Here is an 18,752-nt window from a genome sequence, read left to right on the forward strand (position 1 = left end):
GCATTAGATAGCGGGCTTGTTACACACTCGACGCCACTGACACCTGAATGGCAATGGTAGCTCAGTTTGCCGCAAAATGGTGCAAGTGCCGCATGTTTGCGGTTTGTGTCTGCTGTTTCGGGTTTGGCAGCTGCTGGCCTTGGCCAGCGAACTGCCATCGCTGGATGACCTTGAGTGCGGTTTTCCGGTGGCTCCTCCTGACGGCCGTGGCACCTTTAATCTTGTGGAAGAGTGCCTCTTTATACGATGCCACCAACGTCCGGCACTCGGAGATCTTCAAGGGCATAGCTCTGGGCACCATGGCCGGGGATGTCGGTGTATCCATGGCCCTCCTTGGTCTCAGCATCTGGAATCGCAGGAAGCTGGCTGACTTGATGAACGGCTTGAATCGCCTTCACCGTCGCCGGAAGTTGAGCTGGTGGAGCACCTGGATGCTGTGGATTAAGATTCTCCTGAGTCTCTACGAGCTGCTCTGCAATGTGCCCTTTCTCCAAAGGGCCGGAGGTCACCTGCCCTGGTCACAGCTCCTCGCTTATGGTGTCCAGCTCTACGTCCAGCACGTGAGCAGTGTCTTTGCAAATGGAATATTCGGTGGCCTGCTCCTCCTCCTCGCCAGTTTGGATCAATTGGAAAGGAAAAACCTTGGTGTGGTTCAACTTCTGGAGGAAGAACGAAACCACCTTAGATTAGCCCTAAAATTCATTAAAGCTTCGGAGTGGGGTATTTTTCTCCTTGTGATTGGAAACTTTGTCAACATTCTGGCCAACATGTACGCCTACATGTCCTACTTTGTACAGGAGCATGGCATTCCCCTGACCATTTCCAATTACTGTCTAATTGTGACGGTTCAACTGTACGCCCTCGTTTTGGCCGCCCACCTCTGTCAGGTGCGACACAGCCGCCTCCAGCAGCGCTGCCTGGAGCAGGCATATCTGCCGGAGGAACTGTCACCGAATCAGGTGGGTCTAAATGAGATTAATCCAAGGATTCGACGGAAATAGAGGGTCGTCTTATCTTTCCAGGCCAAGAATCTCACACCATTTCCCCTGGTATCGCCGGTGGGCCATCTCAAATTCGGGATTCTCGGACTGTTCACGTTGGACAACTCTTTCTGGCTCTTTCTCGTATCTTATGGCATGAATTTTATTGTCATTATTCTGCAGTTTAGCCTGGAAAACATGAAGCGAACCAAGTTCTAGGATATTAGAAAGGAAACTCAATACTTAATATTAGAAATAGAAGTAGGTCATGGCCTTATGTCAGTACTAACTACTGAGCTGTTTCAGATTAGGATCACTCTCAACTAACGCTTCGAGCTGTCGAGATCGTAAACGCAGTTGTTTGTGAAAATATATTTTTCTGAAATATTTTTACTTTTGAAGTATATTTTATATAAGTTTTGCGTTTCAATAAAATCAATCAAAAATGTACGTGGAACTGATTTTCGTAGCTAAATACGTAGTGATGGTGAGTAGAAAGTAGAAGTTCTAGTTCTGGTTCCGGTAAAGTGTCGTAGAGATACTACAAGTGCTCTTTTCCCCTTTATAGAAGGGACTCATCCTCCAGCTTCATGAATCTGCTACCGTTTTTGATCTAAAGTCCGCTATAGAAAGTGTCTTGGACATCTCTGTAGAAGATCTCGAGTTGACAACCATTTATGGCGAGAAAATCGGGAATAGCGAGAAGGTGGCAGTGGTATTCAGCGAGAAAGAAAGACTTCGTCTCCTCAATCAAGGAATGAACACAGCATCCGTCACCCTTTATACGCTGGTTAAGGCTGTACCTCAGACCAGATCCTCTGAAGCAATACCGAAACCAAACCCGTTTCGTACTTATTTAGAAAAGATCATCCAAAAAGATGTACCTCAGACCAGATCCTCTGAGGTAGAAAAGATCACCCTAAAAAATGTACCTCAGACCAGATCCTCTCAAGAAACATCGAAGCCAAATCCGTTTCTTGATTTCTTGGAAAAGTTAGAAGCTACAATATCGCCAGCAAACAGTGATCTCAGCCTGTCGGCCAGTGCCAAGAGGTATGTCCTAGGTCGTTGTCCTTTGTCCTTTGTCGTTGAACTAAAAGGTGGTTATTCTTAAATGTAGATCAGTGGAACGAACCTGCAACTACAGGTCAGAGAAACCAAAGATGGTTACCGGAAAAGGAGTCGAGACTTTTAATTTAATGGCGAAAAATAACTCCGAATCCTTGGACGAGGAGGAAGAGGACATTGACGAAGATAGCGAGGCTTGCAATACAAGCACGGAATCTCGGTGCCCAGATCGTCGGAAAGTCTGTTGCAACCCAATCGAGTGTGACGATCCCGATACACGGCCGCCTTATGCGAAAATCCCGCCGGAGAATCGCCGGTACGCCGTGATGATCGTCAACGATGACTCCGAGGCCGATGTAGACATTCAAGCGATCATGACCCATTTATTTTCGTTGTTCGAGGAATGTCCGTTTGTTAATTTGGACTTCACAAACTGTGTCACGGTGTCAAGATTCCAAAATTGGTTAATGTTTGTGACTGAGGACTATTGTTCATCCGACTGGATTACAGACGCTATAGCTGATGTTTGCCCTCCACACTCATGCCTCCCCTTCATCCAATTCTTTGGTCTGGTCCGCGCCCACTTCGTTCTTCCCTTGGCTGCTCCAGGCAGGCCGCTTTGTTCCATTTTTCAGGTTTTTGAGAATCAGAATTGCGGGCTGGTGACCCACCAATGGGCCGTCATCGGACGGTATATGTTGGATCCCTGCGACTCGGATTATATCAACAAGATCGTCTCCACTCTCAACGATAACGAGGAAATCGACCTATTCATCGACGAGGCTAGCCGGGATTTCATCCTGGAACAGTGTAGCAAAATTAATTACTGCTTTTGGCATCTAAGTTTTCGCTTCCCGTGTTAAATTAAAAATTCTATATAACAAAATCATAATTCATAATTTTCTACATTTCTTTTCGCTAATATCAAAATTTTTCTCTTTCTCAGACCAAATTAATGTTTTTTCAGGCTTGGATAAGAACTAAGTATTGGATGAAGGAGAGTCATGTATGAGGGATTCAAAACTTATAGATAATATGGCAACAGTTGGCACAACTGCATAGGGGCTTGCATAACTCTGGTTTTCGACTTCCGCTGGCATCGTCTGTCCTCTTCTTTCCTTATTACCATATTTTACAATTTATATGTCTGCTGCTTCTTAAAATTAGGTAAAAGTTTCTATAACTCTTCTTACCAAACTAATTTGAATTCTTTATATCATCGGACTCGAAATAATTAACACATCCATGAAGGGTAGGATGAGTTTTCTTAATTAGAGGATTTTTTGGATTAAGAGATTGGTAATCCTTGCTTAAAACCAGTACCAGTGCTTAAAACCATACAAATATATAGTACAGTATATATTTAATGAAGGTATACGATAGTGTATAATAATTCTAAAATAATAAATATATGTTATTTGAATTAAAATTTAAGTTTCAAGGCAAAACAATAGCCTACCAAAAGGCGAATATTTTAAAACAAGGCTGCCAGACGTTGGATGTAAACTCAAACCAAAGATGGCGCATTTTTAATGTTAAAAATATAACAGAGGAATAGTTCTGTTAAAAATTAACAGAGCTTGAGCGGTAGGTTGAGCGGGCAAATTTGAATTGTGACTTATTCTAAACTGAAATATGTACAATTTGAATAAAAATATTATTTTAAGCCTAATTTAATTGATAATAATAAATTGACCCAGTATTGGATATGTTTTGTCTTAAGCAAAGTAACAAAGTTATGAATAAATGATTAAAATATAAACTAAAAGCCGAAAACCTTGCCCTGAAAGTTCACAAACCTTATTGTGATGGGATATTGTAATAGATTTGAACTAGTTTAAATAACTATTATTTCCCGTCGTCGATGCAATCTCGATTTTATCACATCTGCACCAAATAAAAACTCCATTCAATAAATTCAGTTTTGTGTCTTTTGATTTGGCGAAGGCGACTGACCATCGAATTCGTGAATTTTGATTTGATTTTGTGAAATGTCTTTCTGTCACTTGACCGACCAGATCATTGCGTAAACTGGAAACGAAAGTGGTGGCCAGCAAGTCCCACAAACAAGTTGGAATGGATTTTGGAGTCGGGCCGACTCTAAGCCCAGAAACTATACATCATTTAGTGGCTATAATTGGGTATTAATTACAAGAGGCTAGACTAAAAATACAATTTGGCAAAAAACGATTATTTTGTAGGAAAGTTGCGCTCCCCCAGAAAGAAAAGAATGAGCAAAATTTTGAATATAATTGGTAGAGTTTCAAAAACACTATCCCCAGCCCAACGATGCATTCAAAATTCGCCGCTTGCCCCACTACAATGAAACTAATGATCGGTGTGTAATCAGATATACTAGCTGCTGAGCTGATCGATTAGCATATCGGCTTACACATTGTCTCCCTGCTTTCACTTTAGCCGTCTCCTATTTGGCCGACTTCTCGAACAGCCCTCGCTGATTAGCATTGATTCTACCAACAGCAAATAGCCATTGGCCACAACCATTGGCCAGGTTTGAAGCTCCAGGGCAGGAGCCTAGCATTCGCACGCGCCAATTTTCCAAGCCGCTGGCTGGGTCGGTTCGGAGCTCTAACAGATAACTAATAGTACACGGTGAGAAAATATACTCAAACAAATTTATATTTATTTAGTATTCATTATCCTACAATACAAGTCTTTCAATAAACTGTATTCTATATTTTATTCTAAGAACTCAAATTTTATTAACTTAAATCGATTTCTTTCAGTGCATGATTTGCGTAGGCTGTGCTGGGCGGCTGGTCAGTGGCTCTGGGGTACTCTGATGCCCCTGCCCCCACTCCCTCTCCTCCCCAATCGGGTGTTATGTAAAGCTATTAAACCGCATAATGCAAACGCTGCTGTGTTGCGTCTTCGCCTCGCCTTTCTTCACTTTCCGCGGTCTTTCTTCGGGCTTCGCGCCCATCTTGTCTTGTTAGCATTCCCTTGATTCTTCTTTATCATATTGTTGTTTCTGTTACCCATTCGCGCTGCATCTGGCAGAACCGTTAAGACGCCTTTTTATTGCAACTGCAACGAATGGAAGAGCTTCTCGGGTTCGGGTCCATGGGGCCCTCATTTCGATCCATTGGACCCAGTGGATTATCGGTCCATTGTCTGGGATGGGTTTTGTTTCGCACCCATTACTGCCCTCTGTCTTCTGTCTTCAGTCTTCTGTGGGTTTTGGGGGCTTATTTGATTTTTGACTTGCTGACTCCGGCTTTCCATTGCGGCATCTTCATCATCATGGGGCATCATCATCCAAGGTGCCTAGGGCTCCGAGGGGACTTGCCTGCCTGACTGCATGTTTATGTTTATGTTAATAACTTTTGTGTTTATACTTTTACGAGTTTACGAGCTGCTTTTGCTCTTCCTTGTTTCTCGCTTTCTGGCTGGCTTTCATTCATTCATCGACTTGGGCTTTTGTCTTTATTTGTTTGCCTTTTTTTTTTTTGTTTTTTTGCCAGCACGCAATGCACCATAGAAATAATAAATAATAGTAGCGCAACGGTTTCGTATCTGAAGTTTCTGAGTTTCTGACTCCACAGCCAAGGATACTGCTGAGCCCCGCCACCCACTTTTCACCTGCCAGCCAGCCAGTCTTTGGGGTTTTCTTCTGGTGGCAGTATGCTGCCACTTGTCGTGGCTTTTCTTGTTTTCTTCGGTGTGTGAAAAACTAGTCTCATCGCTGGGGCTCGGCCTGGAGTTTACCTGAAGATAGCTTCAGTTGATCGCGAGGTGTTTGCTTAGACGGTTGCTTGTTGTTTTTTCGCGGAGCGCGATGCCAGTTCCAGCTTCGGACTTGGATTTGGCCAACTAGCGGATAAACGTTTTTGTGAAAACAAATAATCCCATACAAAGCCCAGGATATGGCCTACTTACATCTTCATTTTTGGTTTCTCCTGCTTGGCGGGTCATTTGTCATAGGCCAGGCTGCTAAAGCGGGACAAGTGCAAGGCAAGTGGTTTGGCCGAGAGCCGTTATAGCCTTTTTAAGCTGGCCGGGATCTGATCATTAATCTTCCAGTGCCATAGTGCCATAGTGTGTGTGTTTTCTCCATCTCCGTCTCCGTCTCAGTGCTAATGTGTTTGGCTCGCGTAAATCAAGTACCTGGACGCAGTTTGTCGCCTAAGTCTTTCGATTGCAACTCGTTTGGCTCGTTCCGTTAAATAACCCAATTTTCAAATTTAAATGCTGCTGCGACAGCTTTTCCTCAGGGGCTGACCAAAAACCGAAAAAAAACGATAAACGAAAAAAATGTGCAAGGAAATCGATTTTGTATTGAGACAACTATCTCAGTGCGGCAACCAGATAATGTGTTTATGCAACAAACTGACAACTGTGACCCACTTGTCGCCCCACCAGCGTCGACCCATTTCGTCAACCTGCTCCTTTCGGCCACCTTTCAGTGTCTTGCTCTTTCCGGCTCTGACTGAACTCGAATACCCCCACCATGTTCTAATTAAATAAAGAGACTTTTAATTCGTTTGTGTTACTTGGAATGACCGCCTGAGCTTAATGTTCTAGTTGATGGCTAAACTCGGTTGAAATATGAATGAGTTTTCAGTTAATTGTTGTTAGTTGCTAGACTAGTACCAAGTATGGTAAGCACCCAGTCGGGTCGTATGTGAATGGTGCATATGAATTACATATAATTTCTGTTTTATGAGAACAATGAGAATGACATTTATGTTGTGGGAAATGAGTTGAAGAACCGTTACCAAAAGAACATTCAATCTTGAAAGTGTTAAGTGCAATCGGAATGGAACTGTATAATTATTAGAATGTGATTGGGAACCTTTAAGATTGGGGTTAAAAAAGGAATGAGGGAAAATTTGCATACAGAATTCTTGAATAAATATTAAGAAGATATTTCTCAGCTTTTTAAAACAATATAAAGCAAAAGGTGCCGTGCTAGAAAATCTTAAAATGTGTCAATGCAGGCAAATTGGAATTCTTCGTCACCAAAATCGATATCATATATTTTATGAAATGCATCCACGTTCGTCACCAGCATTGTACTTATTTAAGATGTTTTTTAAAACATTTTTTATTTGATTGGATATTTGAATTTTTTTTCAAAAGCATTATTTGCAAATGAAAAGTATTTAAATATTTATGAGATTTTCTGTCGTAAAAGTTTACAAAAGAAAGTCAATAGATTTTATGTTTTTTTAATAAAATAATTTAAAGCTTAAACGTTAGTAAAGTTTTTTAAAACCCTATCCCAACTTTGAACCTTTTTTAATAAAAATACCTTCAATTACTATTTTTTCCTATTTGTTTTTTTGGGTGCATATATATATTTATATATATGATACCTCCCATATTTCCATATTTAATTGAATTTCTTGGCAACTTAACTCAAAGAAACCCAGCAATGCTGGCTGTTCACACCGAGTTGGGCCAGAAACTGCAAGTAAATAATAGAAATTGCAATCTCAAATTACAACTGCTGGGGCAAATGCAACAAGAAGCGGCAGCCAACAAACTATAGCTAAGCCACAAATAAAACAATAAACCCAAGGGGCCCCAGAAAAAGTCGCAAAAGTCGACTGCAGTCTACAGTCTGCAGAGAAGATGCTTGACGATGGCCAAGATTTCACTGAATCTGAACCTGCATCTGCATCTACTCCAACAATGATAATTTCTCGCTGCAGGAGATCTTCCAAAAAAAAAAAGAAAAAAAGAAAAGAAAAGCCCGGAGAAATGTCAGCGAGTTAGACATCGTGGTATGGCAGTCTTCTTGTCACTTGGAACGCATTCGGTTTGCTGTTTGCTGGGGCAGGCATACAAAAAAAATGCTTAATTATGTCATGAGGGTGGGAAGACAGAAAATAATTTGCAACAGGCAGGTAGCAGCAACAAGCAACAGAAGCTACAGCAACAGCACAAGCAACACCTGAGATTGAAAGACAGTTGAATGGATGTGGAAAAGTGTTGCAACTTGCAACTGCACATCAAAATCGCTGTGGTATGGGCCACGCGACAAACGTAGAAAGTTTTTGGTTAGGCTGGCGCCAGTTCTGCCACGCCCCCTGCCACACAGCACAGCCCCTCCTTTCGGTTCGCACGTCCGTAGCCGCAATTGTTGGCTGACATTTTCCGTTTTCGGTTCTCAGAGCAGAGCGTGCGCGAAAATTTGCATGCCCAAATAAACAAGACAACAATTTGTCAAAGTTTTACTTTTTTTCCTCCATGTAATCTGTGATCTGTGTGTCCCACTTTTCAGCCAGCTCCAGTTCCTCCGGCTCCTCCGGCCCCACCAGCAGTTGTGCGTTTCACACGCTCGACGGCGTGGCTGCGGAAAGCGAAGGTGTCCGCTTTATCCGCCTACGCGAAGACGCCCCGGTCGGCAAGGAGATCCTCCGGCTGCAGGCCTACCCCCGATCCACGGCCTCTCTCAAGGGGGCCGATCCCAGTGCGGATCACAAGTACTTCGATCTGAAGGAGCACAACTCTACTACCCTGGTGGTGACCTTGGCTCGGTCCCTGGAGCGCCTCGTGGATCGCGATGTGCCTCGGAACCTGCTCAAGTTCCGGATTTTGTGTGCCGGAAAGCAAGAGAAAATTGAGGAGGTTCGTAAGCCACCACAAAGTAAAGACCTTTATTGACTTTTCCGACTTCCAGGGCAGCTACTTGTCCATCACGGTCTATATCGAGGATGTCAACGACAACGCCCCTGAGTTCCTCAACGTGCCCTATGTGGTGGATGTGGACGAAAACACCTCCGTGGAGAGTATCATTTTCGAAGGGGTCCAGGCCTTCGATCGGGACAAGCCAAACACCCCCAACTCCGAGGTGCACTTCAGCATGACCACCGTGCCGGAGCAACTGTCGGCCGATGGCAGTCCCTTCTTTGCCCTGAAGAGTCCCCACCGCCCACTGCTCATCCTGAAACGCGAACTGGACTTTGACAATGGCATTCGGCAGTTCAAGTTGCCGATTTTCGCTTGGGATCGAGGCACTCCTGCCAATCAGGCAAACACCACTATCACAATCAATGTGAGGGATGTGGACGATCTGCCTCCAAAGTTCACGGAAGGAGTCTACAGAACAAGGATCAACGAGTTCTATCCGATGACAGGAGTGCCCATAAGGATTCCTTTGTACTTTGCCCCGCCCATAATGGCATTCGATCAGGACTCGCTCAACGCCACCCTGGTGTATGACATCATCTCCGGAAATGAACGACAGCTCTTCAGGGTTAATCCACACAACGGGGTCATGTATCTGCAGAAGGAAATCGATTTGGAGGAGGAGAGTCTGCCAGGGAACAGCTTTGTCCTGCAGTTGGAGGCTCGGCAGAAGGACAATCCTTTGAAAAAGGCTCTGGCACGGTAAGATTCAAATATATAACCAAAAGTTATATCTTTTCAAAATTTATGGATTTCTTCAAACAGCATCGAAGTGGAGGTCATGGATTTGAATGACAATGTTCCCGAGTTCGAGGCCGATTTCTACAACATATCCATCGTGGAAAATCTGCCAACTGGCTTCAGTGTCCTCCAGGTTAATGCCGTGGATCGGGATCAGGGCGAGAACTCGGAATTCCTGTACAATCTCGTGGAGACCAAGGACGCTGCAGGTGCCTTTCGCATCGATTCCCGCACAGGGTGGATCACGGTACGAGATGATCGTCTCTTAGATCGCGAACAGCGACGATCCATACACCTGAATGTGGAAGCTCTGGAAAGAAATCCTTCCTACCTAGACGACAAGCATTTGAAGAAACCAGGACCCAGTAAAGTCCAAGTGGAAATCACTCTCTTGGACACCAACGACAATACTCCGAAATTCGAGCATGGAAACCTTTACGAATTCAAGGTGCCAATTACGGCACCCATTGGATATGTAATAGGTCAGGTGGCTGCCCACGATCCGGACGAAGGTCCCAACGGGCTGTTGCTGTACGAACTGCAGCGACCCAAGGGCAGTGGATACATACCCTTTCGGCTGGACAACAAGAATGGTACCATCTATGTGGGTGGTCCTCTGCGAAGAGGTCGCATCGCCGTCTTCGTGGAGGCCAGTGATCAGCCCACCAATCCCTCGGAGAGACGTTTCTCCTTGGCCGTTATTACGATAGAGGTTTATGCCACCATCGATGACCAGGCCATTGACTTTGTGGGGGCTCCCTACGAGTTCTGGGTGGGGGCCAATACCCCGCTGGGCACCTCGGTGGGTCAGGTCCGCACTACGCTGATCTACGATGGCGAGGACGAGATCATGTACGATCTCTTGCATACCTACTCTGAGGGAGTTCCCTTTGCCATCGAGGAGCGATCAGGCATTATTACGGTGATCCGGGAGCTGTCGGAGTTCAAGAGGAAGATCTACCAATTCGAGGCAGTGGCTAACTACGTAAGTGAAGGCTATTCTCTGGTTCTATCATTTAAAGCTTATTTTTCTCCAATCCTTACAGCTCTTTGCAAACTCCTCGCAATCTCTGGTGATGTCCCGTAGCTCCAGCTCCGCCTTGACCACCATAGCCTCCCCAGCAGAACTCAGTGATGAGGGAGTCCTGATCACCAATCTTACCATCCACATAGTAAACAAGCCAGAACAAAAGGTCCCCTTGAGACCTGTCATAGAGTAAGTAAAGGGAATCCTTCCCAAAAAATCAATCAAGGAAACTAAAAGCGAAACCTTTCAGGGAAATCAACATGAATGTGATCAACTTCCATGTGGAGGAGAACGTCGTGGGTGGGATTATTGGTCAGCTTCTCTACAAAAATGGCGTAAACTTGGTCAACAACGAGCTGGGCACCTTCCGGGAAATGCCCTCCGAGGCAACTGGTCGTAATCTCACAATGGGCAGCCGATTCCGCAGTCGGAATCGTAGCCGCAGCTCGAAGACGAAGAGACGGTTTCCCAGACGCCTTGCCGGAGACAGCAACCTAAAGCTGCGATACATAATCGCCAACCAGCAGGAGGTGGTCAACAAGATCTCCATTACTGAGGACGGCACCTTGCTGACCCTCATCGGCCTGGATCGGGAACAGCAGGACAGCTACGAGCTGACGGTGATCGTGGAGTACAGTACGGGTCTGGTGAGTGGAGCGGGAATCTACCAGGTGAACATCAAGGTGGACGACGTCAACGACAATGCTCCCAAGTTCAATGCCCTGACCTATGTGGGATTGATTAATGAGAACTGCGCCGTGGGCACGGAACTCTCCATGAATCATGCCATCCTGATACAGGACGCCGACGAAGGTGTGAATGCGGAGTTCCGAGTCCAGTTGCAGGGCGATTATAGCGAGGAGTTCACCATCGAGTATGTGAACGGCAGCTCTTTGGAGAACGCCACACAGCACAAGATGCCTCCGAGAACCGGGGCCTTCAATATCTTCAATCTCACGGATCAGTGGAACGACGAATTCAAGTACCAGGAGCTGCACACCACCTTCATGCAGACGAACTTCAAGATGAGCTCCGGTCCCTACTTCCGCATCGCGTACACAGGGAAAAAGGGCTTGGATCGTGAGAAGCAACAGCTTTACAACCTTAAGATCATAGCAGCCGATACCGGAGGCCTCTCCGGCTACGCCCATCTGACCATTCTCGTGGCGGATGTGAACGACAATGCTCCGGTCTTCGAACGCATCTCGGTGTTTAAGGACTCCCGCTTGGAGATCCGGGAGTACACCACCGACATGGAGATCTACTTCGTGGAGAGCTCCAGCGGGATGTCGGCTCCCCAGGCCACGGCAGCCATGATGCTGGCTCCGCCCCCCTACCACATACCGGGCTCTCCCAGGCTGCACAGGGACAGCGAGCGTTCCATCGGAGTGGTGGGCAGGGCGAAAGCCCGCAGGCGCCTTGCAAGAGCGGTGTCCATCAAGTGTCCTTTGTTTGCCATCTACGAGGACACCCCGGTGGGCACCAAACTGCTCCAGCTGAGCGCCAGCGACGAGGACTTCGGCAAGAACGCCCAGCTGCACTACGAACTCCAGGGCGAGCAGGTGGAGCGCTCACCGGGAATGCCAATGTTGCGGGTCCAGGGAGTGCGGTACTTCAACATCGACAAGCTGAGTGGCGAGGTGGCTGTCAACTATCCCCTCTCGGCCAACATAGAGATCTGGCTGAATCTTACAGTGACCGACATAGACGGCCTCAAGGACTCCACCTGCCTGCGCTTCACCGTAATGGACGTCAACAACCATGCCCCGACTTTCAAGAAGTCCTGGTATAGCTTCGACACCCCCGAGGGCGAGTACAAGGATAGTGTTCTGGGCCAGCTGACGGCCATCGACATGGACTTTGGGGAGAATGCCAACATCACGTATACGCTCAGTGATCCAAAGTTGCCATTTACAATAAAACCCGCCTCGGGAGTCCTGAAGATCAGCGGTCAACTCGACAGGGAGTTGAAGGACAAGTACAACTTCCATGTGATAGCCACGGACAATGCCCCCTTGCTTCAACGCATGTCCAGCAGTGTGGACGTGGAGGTGAATATCCTGGACATCAACGACAACAGTCCCGAATTCATAGGCTACGATGATCAGACAAAGGCTGTCAAGTACATATCGAATGTTGCGGATCGTACCTTGATGTTGCCGGTTTACAAAGCCTATCTGGATCGGAGCACTCAGCCGGGCACGTTTGTGAAGCAACTGACTGCCATCGACAAGGATAACGTGGGCAACGGCAACGGCCTTGTCCTGTACTCCATCCGGCACCAGGAGATGCAGGCGCCACTCTTCCAAATCGATTCCAGGGATGGCACCATTTCCACAGTCTCCCGGATTAGTGGCTACAACGACTACGAGCACCTGAACGTCTCGGTCATTGCCTCGGATGTAGGTAGTCCTGCCCTTTCCGCCACAGCAGTGGTCATCGTGAATCTCCAGGGCCAGGCAGTCACCGATCCCCCGACGTCCACGCCCAAGCCAGAGCCACCCGCGAACATCACCATCTTCCAGCACGCGTATTACGAAGTGAAGTTGATGGAAAACAACGAAGCGCCCATTGAGGTGATGCGCCTAAATCTCACCACTGGTCTGAATCCCGAAAACTACCGATGGTCCTTGTGGCTGGAGGAGGGCCTGGACGAAACCGATGCCCATCCCCCCTTCGAGTACGATGCCAAGAACATGCTACTCTACGCCCTAAAACCCTTCGACAGGGAGCACATATCCCGGTACCAGTTGAGGATTCGGGCCGACCGGCTCAGCCGTGAGGCCAGGAACTTTGCCAGAGTCTCGTATCCTGTGGTGGATGAGCGAATCGAGGGTCTGTCCCCGAACGAGTGCAGAATCCTAGTCCATATCACGGATGAAAACGACAATGCCCCCAAGTTCCGGGGCAACGGGCAGCCGATCGTCGCCGTCTTGCCACGAAGTGCCAGTTTCGGGTATCCTGTTACCAAAGTCATTGCCACCGACCTGGATGAGGGCCTGAATGCCGAGATTCGCTATCGCCTGCTCAACGAACCCACTCGACTCTTCGGCATCGACGAGGCCACTGGCAACATTCGCCTTCTCGCTGATCTCCCCCACGATGAACGGCTCTATGGATTCGATGTCAAGGCTACGGATCGCCTGGGTGAGGACGATGGCAGGAGCGGAATCGTCAACGTTTTCGTTTACATCATCGACGAGGCCAAGCAGGTGCGGCTGGTGGTGGCGGGAATGCCCGTGGAGGTGGAACGCCGTATCGAAGGCCTGATGGAGGCGCTGAGCGACGCCATCGGCAAGGATGTTCGGGTCAGACTGCTGGAGCCACATTCTGGGTTACTGGAACCTGCGTAAGTAGATCTAGAGTCTAGACTTCAAAGCCAAAACAGCTAGGAATCTAAAGCTCTCTGAATCGAGTCCATTGATATGCAAATTGGCCATTTGATGGAATCTAGGCACCTCATCCTCTTCTAACGGATTCCACCTTTCTCTTCCATTTTTCAGCACCAATGCCTACATCTACGCCGTCGATCCGCACACGAATTCCATCGTGGAAATGGAGCAGCTCCAGGAGTAAGTATCCACAGCCCCCTTCTCCCCTTCAGCTCCCAACCCGTTGACCCACAAATGTCACTTTGGGAAATTAATGGACATGACTGGCTTTTTGCAGCTCCCTGGCCGGCTTGCAACTGGACGCGTTGCAGTTGCAACAGCAGAAACTGGATGGCAGCAAGTCGATGCCGCGAATCATAGAGCTGGCTGAGTTTGGCCAAGTGGTCCGGCCCACGCACGCCTCCGCGTCGGGCTCAATGGGCGGCCTGGAATTCGTAACGCTGATTCTCCTGACCGTGGTCAGCCTGGGGGCCCTGGTGGCGGCCTGCTGCTACATGTGCATGCGGCAGAAACGGTATGAATAGATATTGGAATAAGCAGATCATGCTGCACCCGAAAGACTGTCTACTGGGCCAGCTCCCAATGTAGCTCATAGATGCATCTTATGTTTAGTAGCCATAATGTTTTAGTATAAGCCATAATAAATCTTAAGTTAATTGCAAGTCGTGTTGTTGCTACTGCTGGTATTGTCGGGCCAGGTTGCTGGTTGCTTTTTGCCTTTGAGGAAACCGGCTGGATGGCATTAGGCCTTCTCCTGTCACCTGTCCGATTAAATTATAACGGTAAAAAGCAACAAACACAGCCAGACCCAGCCAGCAGCAACAATAAAAGCTGCAACTGCAACTGCAACACGAGGCAATTAAACGAAGATCTGATGACAACTTCAGCCGCAAATCCCCCCAAATGGGAATGCCAATCAAAACACCATCATATGATGACGTTCTATCTCAATACACTTGGAAAAACCACTAGTATGCTCTTTCCTCTCTCTCTCTCGTTTTTCAGGCGCCTCTGGTCGCAACGTGATTTTTCCGCCTCGGATGCCGGCCTCACCTATACTATCGCCGGGATCGGGTCCACTCGTGGGCAGAAGCAGCGCCGTCAGCGACAACAGCGACACCACACACAACGCTGCAGCAAGGGCAGCACGGGAAGCCAGCGCCCCAATAGCGCCTTCATGCCGGAGTCCGTCTGCTCCTCGGCCCAGACCCAGTCGACGGCCACCGCCACCGAGAAACTGGAGCAGCAGTTGCATCACCACCACCAGCAGCAGGCGATGGCCACGCAGCAGCAGCACCACCAATACCTGAACGAGTAAGTGACGAGCCGGTCGGACGAGTTTCCCATTCTGGACTTCAGACACTTGACTTCCCAATCCCATTCCCATGTTGCAGGCAACAGCGGCAGCAACAGCAACAGCATCGGGAATATATCGATGTGCCACTGCCCAAGTCCATTGCAGCCAAGGCGGCGGCGGCAGCAGCGGCGGCCGGAGGAGGAGCAAATGACGGCCAAGTGGGAAGCACTGGAAGCACTCCATTTGTGCTCAAGTACAATGCCTGCCAGCCAGTCAGCAATCTGTAAGAGGAAGCTTAGAAATCTTAGAGAACATGGATGTAACCTTCCTCCTTTTTAGAAACAATTATGAGACATCGCTCTTCTCGTTGCACTCGACGGGCCAGGACTCTGGCGTGGAGTTCCTGAGCAGCCGGGAGCTATACGAAACCTCACCTGATTCCTTCCAGCACAGTGGTTCCAAGCGCAGCAATCCCGAGGTCCTATGCCCCAGGCACGCCAAAGCTCATCTAGAGCTCCGCCAGCCCCATCCCAACACAGACAGTAGGTGAGGTTACTTTTTGTTACTTTTTTAGACTTGTACCTTAATAAACTCTTTAAATCCATTCCAGTGACACCTATGAGGACTCACTGAAGACCGATGAACCACTGGTGGCTCACAATTGCCGCAGCGGTAACTGTGAGCACCGCCAGCAGAAGCAGCAGCACCACCCTCTCAGCCACCAGCCCCACTACCAGAACACGCGCTTCGAGAAGCGTTCCTGCGTGCGGCACTCCTTCTCCGGGGTCAAGGACGATCTGATGCAGAGCTCTCCACAGATCTCCCTGCGCCCTCGGGGCCATGCCCTGCGCAACTCGATGAACGACCTGGAGCAGCGACTCCACAACCTGGAGCAGTCCTTCCGGCGACCACTCGAATTTAGCAAATCCAACTCGTTATTTTAGTTTAGAATGAAAAGAAGTGCAATCCATAGTGACTAGACGACTAGTTAAGTTATTTTTTATTGATAAGTAATCAGTGCAATAAATCCGAGAGCTTAGTTATCAAAGTATTTGCGGAACTCGAGGCATCCCTCCCAGTTCTCCTCCCAACCAGGCGTTGCCTTCTTGGCGGCCTCGTACCAGCGAGCCACGTTTGAGTACTTCTTGAGATCGAAGCCAGCCACATCGAAGGTGGATACGCTGGCCAAAATGGAGATGTCGGCCACGCTATAGGTATCGCCGGCCACGAACTCCTGGCCCTCCAGGAAGACGTTCAGAAACTCAAAGGCCACCTCGATTTTCTTGTAGTTCTCCGGGTTGGCCGGCTGCTTTTGGAAGATCTGCGGGTAATAGTTTTCGGCGAAGCTCTTGTAGAGGGTGCCGAGGTCGAAGTACAGACGCTGGTTGATCAGCGCCTGCCTCTGGACATCCTTGGGAAAGAGGCTGTCGTCCTTGCCGTACTTCTCCACCAGATAGACCAGGATGGCCCGCGACTCCCACAGGGCAAAGCCGTTGTCGTGAAGCGTGGGGATGGTGTGCTGGGGATTGATCTTCAGGTACTCCGGCTTGAGCTGGTCCCCGGCTCGGGTGTTGATGAAGATCTTGCGATCGAATTCCACACCCAAAGCCTTGGCCGTCATCAGAACGGAGCGGCAGGGAGCAGATCCGGGTCTATAATACAAATCCATCTAGTCAGAAGTCAACGGTCTGCAACAAAAGCAATCCATCAATATCAAGTTATTTTTTCTCTGGGAATAGCTAATCACTTTCTTTGATGGCACCTGCTGTATCGCAGTGACATAATCTTAGCGATGAGAAGGCAAAAAAAAAACATTTAATAATAAAAATATTCTTACCAGATAGCCAAAGAAGAAATTTAAGAGCACTGCTGGTGGCGAAGAACCCCAAACAACTGAGCAGTACTCTGCGGTACGCCACTTTTTTATACACAATAGATTGCCAAAAATACCCATTTTTGTGGGCTGATAGTTCAATTAAGTCCAGGTGATAATTGGCAAATATTTTGACGGCTTAGACCCAGAAGAGAGGAGTACCAATATAAGAGCGAAACCTAATCAACGGGGAGTGGAGCTCTTTTATAGTCAATTTGGGAACAAATAATATTATATTATTTACGTAAGATCTCGGCTGTTGTTGCAAACTCCCTTCTGGTAATTGTTTTTCTTTCTCTATCTGGCACGTACCATTATCTTATCGGCCCTGAAAATGTTTGAACTGGAGGTGTATGCCCCAATGTATTTCACAAGAGTGACAGTCCCTTATCTTAAGTTCTAGAATCTATAAAGTCAACGACTCTTAAATTAGTGCTAGATATGAAAACTCTTTATTAAATATTATTTTAACTTATTATTTCTTAAGGATGTCAGTCAAGTACAGATCCTTGTAGTAGATGCAACCCTCCCAGTTCTCCTCCCAGCCAGGAACCACCTTCTTGGCATTCTCGTACCACCTGACCACATTTGGATATCTGCTAAAATCGTATTCGGAAATCTCGAAAGTGGAGACCGTGGCCAGGAGAGCCACGTCAGCCAGGGTTAGCTTGTCAAGGGCAGCGTACTGGCGACCTTCCAGAAGAGTGTCAAACATCTTGAAGGCGGCGTCGATCCTCTTCAGATGCTCAGGGTCTGCCGGCTTCTTCACATCCTCAAACAGCTGGGGATAGTAGTAGTAGACATAGCTCTGGTACAGGGTGCCCAGATCGAAGAAGAGACGTTGGTTTATGACGGCCCTGGCCTGGGGATCCTTTGGGTACAGCTTCTCGTCCTTGTCGTACTTCTCGGCCAGATAGATGAGGATGGCCCGCGACTCCCAAATGGCGAAATCTCCATCCACCAGAGTGGGAATCGTGTGCTGGGGATTGATCTTCACAAACTCCGGTTTCAGATGATCCCCGGCATCCAGATCGATCTTTTTCTTGTTGAGGTCCAGCCCCAGGACCTGGGCAGTCATCAAAATGGAGCGGCAAGGTGCCGAGTAGAGCATGTAGTAGAAGTCCAACATGATTACCGAATAAGCTGCAAATAGGTTCTGAATTAGAATTACTATTCCGAGGGCTATTTATACCAGAGCTTGCTAGATCAACTGGCAAATCTTAGCCCATTGTTATGGTTTTCTATGCAAGTATTTCACAATACTAGAAATTTACTTTAAACGGCTGTTTTGGGTGTATTATTTCCAGAAGAGCAATATGCCTGCTATCAAGATTATTGAGTTGTTTACCAAATCAGGTTGCATTGGCAGAACACACGTGTTTAGTTACAAAGTTATAATCAAACATCTGGTAAGCTAGAAGCCCCCAAGGGCTAGGTTTACCCAGACCTTATTCTCCAATAAATCAACACCAAGTTTCTAGAATATCTCCCCAGTTGTTTGGTATAATTTTTCACCTCTGTGCTGATGATTTCTATTGTCGGCTTCCGGTATTCTCCCTTTGCCAATTCGCACTGATGAAATTCGTCAGAGATGTGAGCTTTTATTGCCTTTTGCCGGCTAAGAGCAAGTCTGCCAAACCAGTCTCTTTTCCCAAACAAAAAAGAGAGAGAAAGGAGCTGCTCCCCAACCCATCCCCATCCCAGCAGACCCATCCGC

General features: G+C 47.5%; 3 protein-coding genes and 1 pseudogene across 3 annotated transcripts; 3 read left to right on the plus strand and 1 right to left on the minus strand.

The window, feature by feature from the left end:
- Positions 1–76: 76 nt before the first annotated feature.
- On the plus strand, positions 77–1,209 carry Gr89a (Gustatory receptor 89a). The gene is given in 3 exon segments (XM_017248368.3): positions 77–144; positions 146–959; positions 1,023–1,209. Coding segments are annotated over 3 exon segments (1,059 nt in total). The 3' UTR covers positions 1,200–1,209.
- An 80-nt stretch (positions 1,210–1,289) lies between these two features.
- On the plus strand, positions 1,290–2,936 carry LOC108130018 (uncharacterized). Its single transcript, XM_070281571.1, has 3 exons — positions 1,290–1,467; positions 1,549–2,033; positions 2,101–2,936. Exons 1-3 carry the CDS (start codon positions 1,426–1,428, stop codon positions 2,909–2,911), a joined length of 1,338 nt encoding a protein of 445 aa, XP_070137672.1. The 5' UTR covers positions 1,290–1,425; the 3' UTR covers positions 2,912–2,936.
- Positions 2,937–6,667: 3,731 nt separating this feature from the next.
- Cad89D (cadherin 89D) lies at positions 6,668–16,189 on the plus strand. Its single transcript, XM_070282121.1, has 12 exons — positions 6,668–6,689; positions 8,299–8,645; positions 8,698–9,407; positions 9,471–10,431; positions 10,493–10,662; positions 10,724–13,822; positions 13,977–14,045; positions 14,143–14,379; positions 14,871–15,179; positions 15,260–15,445; positions 15,502–15,708; positions 15,773–16,189. The coding sequence occupies exons 1-12, from the start codon at positions 6,668–6,670 to the stop codon at positions 16,104–16,106; spliced, it is 6,651 nt and encodes a 2,216-aa protein (XP_070138222.1). The 3' UTR covers positions 16,107–16,189.
- Positions 16,129–18,630, minus strand: LOC108129701 (uncharacterized; annotated as a pseudogene).
- Positions 18,631–18,752: the final 122 nt, after the last annotated feature.

This window comes from Drosophila bipectinata, chromosome 3R, assembly GCF_030179905.1.
Source record: "Drosophila bipectinata strain 14024-0381.07 chromosome 3R, DbipHiC1v2, whole genome shotgun sequence".
In the NCBI taxonomy this organism is placed as follows: domain Eukaryota; kingdom Metazoa; phylum Arthropoda; class Insecta; order Diptera; family Drosophilidae; genus Drosophila; species Drosophila bipectinata.